At 34.0% G+C, this 10,407-nt stretch overlaps 1 protein-coding gene and 1 non-coding gene across 2 annotated transcripts in view; both read right to left on the bottom strand.

Moving 5' to 3' along the window:
• Positions 1 to 235: 235 nt before the first annotated feature.
• Positions 236 to 10,407, bottom strand: part of LOC123705207 (protein furry) — a 112,769-nt gene continuing 102,597 nt past the window's right edge. The window contains exons 53-60 of the mRNA XM_045653899.1: positions 10,074 to 10,212; positions 9,710 to 9,843; positions 9,205 to 9,429; positions 6,147 to 6,278; positions 4,735 to 4,871; positions 4,303 to 4,356; positions 3,768 to 3,898; positions 236 to 3,399 (exon numbers count right to left, since the gene is read on the bottom strand). Of these exons, the coding sequence (XP_045509855.1) occupies positions 3,290 to 3,399; positions 3,768 to 3,898; positions 4,303 to 4,356; positions 4,735 to 4,871; positions 6,147 to 6,278; positions 9,205 to 9,429; positions 9,710 to 9,843; positions 10,074 to 10,212 (1,062 nt within the window). The 3' untranslated portion in view covers positions 236 to 3,289. The remainder of the gene's footprint in view (positions 3,400 to 3,767; positions 3,899 to 4,302; positions 4,357 to 4,734; positions 4,872 to 6,146; positions 6,279 to 9,204; positions 9,430 to 9,709; positions 9,844 to 10,073; positions 10,213 to 10,407) is intronic.
• On the bottom strand, positions 7,676 to 7,757 carry Trnas-cga. The gene has a single exon. It is a non-coding gene; the product is annotated as a tRNA-Ser (tRNA).

The following is a 10,407-nucleotide window of genomic DNA, read 5'->3' as shown; positions in this document are numbered from 1 at the left end:
TTTTAACAATGTTCCGGACTGCGGACAAGGTTGCAAAATGAGATTTATTGTCGTCCCAATGTACCATTCACTTGACCGAAGTTTGAAAACTTTTGGAATTATTGTGAATTGATTGTTTTGACTGACTGGAGTATTATTTCAAATGTTTATTTTGACTAGACTAAGGTGGCTTATATAAGGTATATATGATATATCTAATGATATACGGGATGTAAGGTTAAAATAAAACAAAACATAAGAAGAAAATATTTATTAAATAAAATACATGTAATTAGTACTATTAATTCACAATTTCACTAAAATACGCTTGGCGCGTTACAAACAAAAATAACAATAAATATTGATCATTACATAAAGAAAAGACAAAACCATTCAAGATAAATTAATTTGTATACTGCGTTATTGCTGTCATGGGATTACGGACTATTCAAATACTGAAACGAATATGAGTAAACGATAGCTAAAGGATAGCTCAAGAGCAGTGCAGTGTTTCGTCGCTTGATTATTATTAAACAATTATTGAATTTTCAATTCGATTTCAAATCAAAAAGTATAAGTGAAAACATCAAGAGATAACAAGGAATGCTTGTGGCGCTTCAATATAAAATGTTATCCATTGCAATAAGTTGAACATACAAAAATATAACACAAGTTCAATCTGTTGCCTAAGGGACACAGTCCACAGGCTGCGTCTTATGTATAACTAGAAATTAACGTAATAATCTCGCGACATGCTCTCTTACAATCGAAAATAAAAAGCGTGAGTTTGCACAACTTTTGGTACATTACTTGCATTTGACTAAATATTGCTTACCTATATTATTACTTAAAGAACGAGTATTATGGTTGGAATTATTCTAACAGATTGCTTTGTTGAAGAGAGAAGTGAATCATATGAAGTGTATACAAAAGAGTTTCAGAGATAACCGAAGTGTGATGTTTATCCAATACCAATTAATTTAGAAGGAATAGAGAAAAACACAGTATTTTGGTTGAGAAATAACGCACGGGAGGCGTGCTGGTTAGTAATTTTATCGCTTACATTGCCGAACTGACCTCTGTGAGTACATCGTAAGAGAAGATAGAACAATTAGAAGTGACAAAGACTTACTCGCGATATTTTTACAACTTTTTTAAAGGAATTCAGTTTTTTATGCATTGAATTTGTTCTCAATTTATTATTTGTTCGTTATTAATTGTCCTATGACTTATTATCGGCAATATATTAAACCGAAATAATATGAATCGAACAAATAAGTGTCCATTTCTCAATTCCTTTAAAACAATTGCAAGGGCTCGCACCTCGAACATGAATACAAGAAAAACATTCCTACTATTTGTTCGATATCCATCAAGCACAGAAATATACTGTGCAAAGCCTTATCTATAAATCGAATATTTGTGGAATACTGCTTGTAATGAGAACCACCGATGAGTAATGCGTGCAGTGTACTGAGATCAGTTACTTGTCAACTACGTGCGTGTAGGTATTACAGCTAGCTACACTACGCCGGCGCCCGGCTCCGGCTGCAATCCACTATAGTTACCAATTCATTAACTAAATTCGCCACGACATCGTGTTCGTTACTTTAAACGTATATAGGTTTGTTCATTGTGATTTATGTTACATATCTAACGTTACAATTTATATCTAAAGCCATTCTTGTGATGTGAGATGCGCACTCGAGATGCCAAGTGAGTCGAAACTATCTAATATTTGGAGTCGGTGCAAATTAAATCAGACTTTAAACATTAACATAATATATACCTCTCGATCACAAAATTCAATTTCCATAAAAGTTCCGAAATCATTAAATTTAAATCACAATAGAATAATTTATAATTTCACCAGTACATACAATATAAATAATTTAAACTATTAAAATTTTACTTTTGGTCACGTAATCATCTTTGTATAGTATACGCGTCGCGCAACATTTAATACAGTTTAATCACAAGCGTCTAATAGCTATTTACAGCGGAACTACTGCGGCGGTATGACCCGTGTTGATAAATGATCGCAAATTGTTTTGAATCGATCTTTTATTGGCCCGGGTCATGCAGCGAGTAGCGTCGTGTGAAATACAAAGTGTTTATATCATCGATATGCTTGTGCTAACGTCGCTTAGGCTTAGGCTGAATCCTACGTATAAGCGTATGTTTATAATATTTATTCGTTAATAAGCAGGTGCCTACTTTACGCTCTTCTGCACTGAGATATCATCCAAGATCGAAGGCAGACCTAAACTAACGTATATGTTTCTTATCTAATACAAATGTTAATTATGTTATAACATTGATTATTGTTATTTTTATATAACTAAACATTATGTTACATAAATGTGAGTACATCGAGATTTATAAAGTTGAAAGTGTCTGTTTAATGTGCTAAGTGTGTTAACACTTATATGGTGGTAATGTTCTTGAGTTTAAAAAAAATGCGTTTTAGTTTCGCTCCATATCACTCGTATTTGTACTGTGGACTTTTGAAGTATTGACATGTCCTTTACGCATTTTGATTAGGAAACTTACATTTGGCTACTGGGAAGATTATATATTTTTAAAACATTAAATTTCTTAATAGATATTAGAAATATGGTAAATTGTAAGAATTATGTATGTGCTTTTCATATTGGAACATTCAATACCGCTACTTTATTATATATTGAAGAAAATTGTTAAAAGACATATATTGTTTAAACTATTTAGTTTTAAGGTAAATTTAAGACAATATGTAACTTTAAAATGGATATCAAGAACATCGATCAAAACTACCATAAATTGTTGTTTTATATGTCTTATTATTATGTCTACTATAGCAAGTTATTTTAAAAGCACATGCAATTTTCCTTTCGTCCAATTAATAAATTATTAATCGTTATAACAACATCCAGATTTGCATATATAATCTAACAATTAGTATAATTTGATTAGCAGGTTATATGTAGTTATTTTTTTTCACCAAAGACAATTTTAACATTGATAATAGAGTCAAATTCTAAAACATTGATACTGATTGCGAAAAAACGGTGTGTTACAGAATTTCCTCTAGAAGCGTTGTTTATGCAGTAACACTACAATTCCATATGATTTCCGATTAAAACAATCAAAAGTTTAACATTAACAAAACGGTGATTTCCTATTGATACTTTCAAAAAATGTTCATTCACGAATTGTCCTCTAAAAGCGTTGTATACGCTACACTATTTCACTTATACTGACGATTTATTTCATCATTCCTTTTCATCCAGTCCCATATACGTTAGTCGTTCTGCGCTTTCCTCTGACGTCACACGAACTCCTGCCGCTGCAGGGCCACTGACACCTTGTAGAGGCTCTCCATCATGAAGGACAGGTTCTGGGACAGCTCGTTGACTGGCCGAGTGATTGCCACCATGTCTGTGGGTACAGATATATTGATTATACATACTGATGTTAGAAAGAAAAAATAATACCGATTACTTATAAAAAAATACAAGTTCCATTTTTAATTTGCAATTAAATTGCGAAGCGTTCGTTTTAAAACAATATTTCCTGAAGAAGCTTAATATGATGGAAGACGCCCATAAAAAGTTTACGACGACAAAATTTTCTAAAAAGCTATTTATATAAACTTTAATTAACACACAATACTTAAGTTTAATAATATCCACTAAATTTAGAAACATTTGTATATAGCCCGGAATAAAAACTCACTATATATCCCTAAACCTCACAAAAACACAAAAAAATACATCCTGGATAAGATTCCCTACAAGCACACTCACCCGGGTGCGCTTGCGCCAGCCCGCGGCAGTAAACATGTAACAGGCTCGTGACGTCATCCTCCGGCAGTTCCCCGCGCTCCAGGATGCGCTCCGCGTTGCGCTCGCGTACTAGCGCTAGGGCTGCGCCCCATCTGTACAGGGGAAATATATTTTATTAATATTTGGGTAAATATATATACACGTATACATTCTTTACACGCTGTTGTACTGTTGTTATTGTCACCATAGCCCCAATAACATGTAATAATTTTCAGATTAGTCTATAATAATTTTGAAAATAAAAAAATAAAGTCGGAAAAAATTCTCATGATTAAATATACAGGTGCGTGATTTACTCGATAGAATTAGCTTAACTGTGCTACGAATATTTTAATAATTGTTTTGTTATTTACACTGTCCCTTACACCGTATATTTATTTATTGTGTACATAACATTGTGGTGCAATAGTAGTTTGTGTATAGCTGAATGCAGAAGAGGCAAAAGACTCAAGATGTTTGAATAGATCGTGATTAATGATAATCGTATGGGACGTACTGATACTGGGGCGGTGGAAAAGCCGGACTGTAAGGGAGGCTGAGCCGACCCCACCTAGTGGGACAAGTGGGCGAATTATCAATATAATTACAGACATACCTACATAAATACACATTTCAAGAAACAAAAAATCAACTATCTTATAACTACCAAAACAAGTGTTTCTGAACGAGTATCACCTATATTAAAAAAAAAAAAAAAAACATCAACGATCTCATTATCACACGAAACTTTATAATTATTCAACACCTAATTTAAAAAAACAAAAAAAATATACAGAAAACATCGATATCGTGGCGGGATCGAATTATTCTAGTCTTTAAAAAATTATATTTATAAATTTGCTATAAGAAAAAACTAAATAATCCTCAACAAACAATAAAAAGTGTATCCACAAAAAAGCAGCACCCTGTATATGCAGTGCGGTCTCACCTCTGGCGCTGCATGAGGTGCAGCAGGCGCGCGTCGTCGTGCGGCGCGGGCGAGGGCGAGTGCTCCGCCCATGCGTCCGCCGCGTGCGCGCTCAGCGCCGCGCGCACCACGCCCACCGCGCTGCTCATCTCCACACCCTGTGTACACGCGTTACTGCTTTATCACTACATACTATACAACAAACTCGCTTTCTCTGTCCCTATGTCCCTTTGTATGCTTAAATCTTTTAAACTACGCAACGAATTTAAATCTTGTCCTTCCACAAGATAGCTTCTAGCATCACGTTTCTCTAACGCCTAGCTACACATTCGTCACCATAAACCATACTGAAACGTCATCAATTCTGTTACACGTGTAATCAAGCTCAAGACTTATATTAATGCCCAATCCATCTGTCTGTACTCGAGTTTCGATGATCATGTCACACGCTAGCCTTGAAAGTTAAACCCGTCAATGCATTGTGCCTTTACAAATGTGCCTCCTCGATTGAGGAATAGATAGTGTAAAACGAGAAAGGAGTGAGAAATTAAATCTGATTTATTAATGTATATCGTGTACATCTACAAAACTGTATACATACATATATTACAACGATAAAAGACAACAACTAAATAATACATAAAAAAGTTCTTGTATCATTCGATAAATTTTAAACAGAGTTAAATTTCCAATTACTTAATTTCTTTATTAATGTGCATGATATTCGCAATGCGTATGTATAAATTGTTTCTAATTAATGAAATTATTATACATTCAGTTTTGTAATATAATACAGTTTATTGATAATATTCCCTTCCTTTCGTAACTTCATTGTACATAATTACGAACGAAATGAGGCCACCAGCTAGGTAGCAGCGTGTCGTAAATTAATATCCTGAGAATAATGCAATTCTGCCAAGAAATCACATTACAACCATAATTTCCTTATTAACTCGTTTCCTACTTTTCTAGTTTCCGATGAATTTATAAAATACATTCTAATAATGAAATTGAAATACATTTCGTAATACATATTACATATTCACAATACCCATTTCAATAGTGGAAAAGCATTAGTCCATATTCCTAGAAACGGAAGCTGGATTATCCAGATTAAAAATTTTCCATTCCACGTGTATGGATCCATTAGGAAAATGATAGATTGATTTTATGAATCTTATAAAATATAAAATTACAATAAATAACAAGTTGGAAGTATTTTTTATCTATAACTTATTTCCTCCTATTCTTTCTAAATGAAAAAATAAAAAAAAATCTGCCGAACTGAATTTTCACACAAAACTCAACCTCTGAAAAATTGTATAAAACAATTTTTGAAAAATTGTTTGTATAAGAACACACTAAGTAGGTAGTGGTAGGTTCATCTAAATTCTAACGGCTAACCGATTAATATAACACAGCTAATACATTACCCGATTATCAAGCGCCGCGTGGTAGACGGCGACCACCATTTTGTTGTTGGTTTCCAGCAGAAGGAGCAGCTGGAAGATCAGCTTGTACAGGCAGCGACCGGTCTCCTCGGCACTGCGGGATACCTCCAGGGTCTGGATAAAAGAAATATATATTTACTTTTATATAGAAATAGAAATTTTATTTGCCGAACGTTTGATGAACGTTTTGTTTGCCACCATGTAAAAAAAATATAAATATTAATAATATATCACACAAAACAGAAAAAAAATATCAATGGTGGCAAAAAGGACTCCCCGTCAGCAAAGCAGCAACCATTATTTAAAATGTTAATATAGGTGTTAATGATAGGATAGTGGAAATATTAAAAATGTGGTACTAAAGTCCATTTCTAACGACAAAAAAGTAAAATACCATAGAGTCGTTCTGAGCTTGTCGTATGTCCTTGCTTATTTCTTCAATTCAGTAATTGTATTTTTATCAGCAATATTTTATTAAGTCAATTTAAAATAATATTGCGTTCCGTTCTAATCCTATATTATAATGTGCAAGTACAAAGTAGTAAACAACATAACAAAATAAAAATATTATCGCGGATAACATCATTAATTATGGGTACCGGTTAAGCCTCGACACGAATGGACCGATGCAGACTAATTTTCATCCCTTAACATCAGGACATTAAGAAAGAAAATCACGATATTATAAGCTATATTACTTTCATAAAACCAACCATGAAAAGAAATCTAATTTAACGTAGCAATCAATAAGAAGCTTGATAGCGGAATAATTCCCATAATTAATTACTTCAATAGTTCGACGAAGAGTCGTAATTCATTACCATATTGTACACAATTTCAATGCCTAAACGAATACATTGATTAATTATTTTTCCCAGAAAAATATCAATATTATCATCCAATTAGCTTTAACATTCATTGGAATTACTTTGAGAGCTTATCGAGCCCCAGTACCAAGGAGCGAGGAGGTATTATTGTATCGCCTGCTGTTGCTAGGTTACCTGGGCTGTGGGCAGGCTGTATCGACCCGCGTCGTCACACATGCGTGCTGCACTCATTCTATTATTGAAATCAAATCATTGGACGGAAGTTTTGTATGCAAATATTGATCAAACTTTTTTATAACGATAAACTTTTTTTGATTATTTTGGTTTTGGATATGTGCTAGCAGTTAGATGTTTAATGAGTTTGGAATGTACTAAGTTTTATGTTAGAATTAAGTTTGATTTAGAAGTAAAATGGAACATTTTAATTTTATGCCTTTGATGGGAATCGAGCCTGCAGACTAGCATGTTGATGAATTTATTTATTAATGATTTAGGAAATATATTCCATTGCTTTGACAATGTAATAAAAATGTATATTCAATTATATAATTAACAGTAATTCATAAAAAATATGTAAAAACTTTTAAATATTTTAAATTTCATTAAAAAGTAGTCATACTTTTTTTTACTAATATCAAATATTTTTAAAGTACATCCTAGTCCTAGAATAAAAATAAAAAAGTTCGCAGCCGGTAGGATTCGAACCTACGCTCCCAGAGGGAATCTGATTTCGAGTCAGACGCCTTAACCACTCGGCCACGACTGCTTGAAATAAGGGTTGTAAAACTTGATCGTATTGCAAAATTTTAACAAATTTTGTGCGGGTGGTATGCAATTTTTGAATGCAAGTTCTTTGTGTACTGCTTGATATAAGTTATAGTAAAAAAAAAAGATTTAAAAATTATTGTCGAATTATTATCGCCAAAAGCAGTCGCGTATCGTCAAGTGGCCTAATATGTTTTTTAAATTTTAGCTTAAAATTAAAATAGATAATTTTATTAAGTGCACGATTTCGATGTATCGTAGGTACCTATTTGTACTGTTTGGCGTTGTAAGCACACTATTTAACGTGTTTTATATACTCAATTTTCTTGAATAAATGAGTTCAAAAAAGTGACTGAAAATAACATCGGTAGTAGTACATCATCATCATCCTATATGATGCACACCTTTATTTTGATAAAATAATTAATATATCAGTTCTTTCTACTCAAAAACTAGTTATTTTTGATTGACCCGATTTTGTATTGTACCTAATTTTTTCTTCTATAGTTCCGTATTTGGTAGCTTATATGCAATTGAACACTATGCTATTTTATTATCGTGGTTGTGTTTGTCCTAAAAGGATGGCGTGAGTTTTAACTGTAAATAAATATTATAATTTTATATAGTAGAGCACTAAATCAAGACTAAATATTTATATATCTATAATCTTTTAACTATGATTACGATGCTCATGGAAAAACATCAAATGTGTTGTTTTCGTCTCGAATCGAATACACGTGCTGAACTGAAATTCTTTATTTCATTTTATTGTACACTGTTTGTAAACAATTATTTTGTTTTCTCTCATCGGAGCGTGGGCGTTTGTTTTGTCTTCAGAAAAGTAACGTCGTGTAAACATTAAATCAATGCCTTTACTTAATTATAAATTTACGCTTGACAACAAATCAGACAAATTAGTAGGTAGAAATTTTAATCTCTACATTATTTGCACGCTAGATACTGTTCATGAGACGAGAACATACTTTCGTCATGTTTGTCCTCAATGTTATATATTACTAGCGGTCCGCCCCGGCTTCGCCCGTGGTACATATTTACGTTTTCTATACATAACCATTCTCGTATTTGAAGGAATATAATAAAAAAAGAATTATCGAAATTGGTTTAACCGTTCGTGATGTCGTGACAACGCGAAACGATTTGGTGGCAATTCATTTACATGGCATAAGAAACTATTCCAAATAAGTTATACTTAGTTTAAATTAGTCAACGAATGTCGATCCTCATATGTCTAACGTACTACACTCACCTTCAACGCATCTTTGACTAAAATTTTTCGCATGATTCCTATAATACTGCCCACAGAAAGGGCGGCCCTTCGCCAGTCAACCGCTCGAAATGAACGCGAGCTAGTAGCTTATACCTTACCCCTGTCGTTTATCACAAAACTAAGCAAAAATGGCCAAATAACCAACTGTCCCCCCACTTACCTCCAAAGCATGTTCCCGTCTATCAAAGTACGTCTCCAGATGTTCATTGATCTCGAGCGCCGCGTATCTCACAGCGTCTCGTACTCGCGCACAGTCAGCTGCAGCAGCCCCAGCCCACAGTAGTGGTGGCTCTTCGCCAGCTAGTCGCTCCAGTACTAGCGCCAGTTCACCGCCGCCCGCGCTAGTGCCGGACCCGCAGACGGATATCGTCTTAGCTGTCACTTCCTGTGTGGGTTGAATGTAATGTGATAGAGATAACTTGAAACCATATAAAGATGTCATCTGTGCGTTTTGACTGACTTAATCTCTAAATTACTAATATTAATTTCAAATTGAGCTAAATGTTGAAAATTATAAAAAAAAAAAATGGTTTCCATTTTGTTATCAATTTCTCTGAACGTGGGATATTCATGAATTATATGTAAAAAAAAGGATTTTTACTGTAATTTAATAGAGAACCTATCAATAAAAAAGTATGATACTACAATAATGAAATATGCCATACCTTGAGCACAGTGTGCAAGCGGTGGACGAGCGTCATGGGCGGTAGTTGTGTCGCGTGACGTAACAGCGCCGCCACCGAGCAACGCCACGCGTCGCGCATAGCGCCCGGCACAGGAGTGATGTCACCACGCTCACCTGTTGATTTACACACATTTATCATACTAATGAGTTTTTTTTTTTCGTAGTATCAAGCTGGGTAAAAAATCCTGAAGTAGTATTTTTTATTATTTATTACATAAATTAAGTAAAAAATAAATAACAAACGAGGTTGACCTTCAAAATATAATATATTATAATTATGTATTTAAAATATGAACATAATAAAACTAGGCCTAGAAATAGAAAAAACAAATTCAAAATAATACCGTCTGGTTCACCACTAGACGCGCTGGACAGCGAGTGAGCCCGCGGGCGGAGCGCTAGCTCGTGCGCGCCATCACCTTCCCCTCGGCCTCCCGTTTCCTCCCACGCACCTTCTTCATCGGAGGAGTCTTCGTGACCAGCCTGTGATGGGGGAAAAAATGTATGTGAAATTTAAATCACAAGCGTATTTTTGTATTTAATAGGTTTGTAGTGATGATAAAAAGAAAATTGGTTCATTGTTTTAGTTTGTTACTTTTGTGACTGTCATAAAATTACTACGAAGAAACAAGGTAATGGTATCAAAAATGCTTTTTAAAAATACTCAAATAAGGACAA

This window comes from Colias croceus, chromosome Z (assembly GCF_905220415.1).
Source record: "Colias croceus chromosome Z, ilColCroc2.1".
Taxonomy (NCBI): Eukaryota; Metazoa; Arthropoda; class Insecta; order Lepidoptera; family Pieridae; genus Colias; species Colias croceus.
The sequence above is the reverse complement of the archived record's forward strand: the minus strand, read 5'-3'. Positions and strand labels throughout refer to the sequence as shown.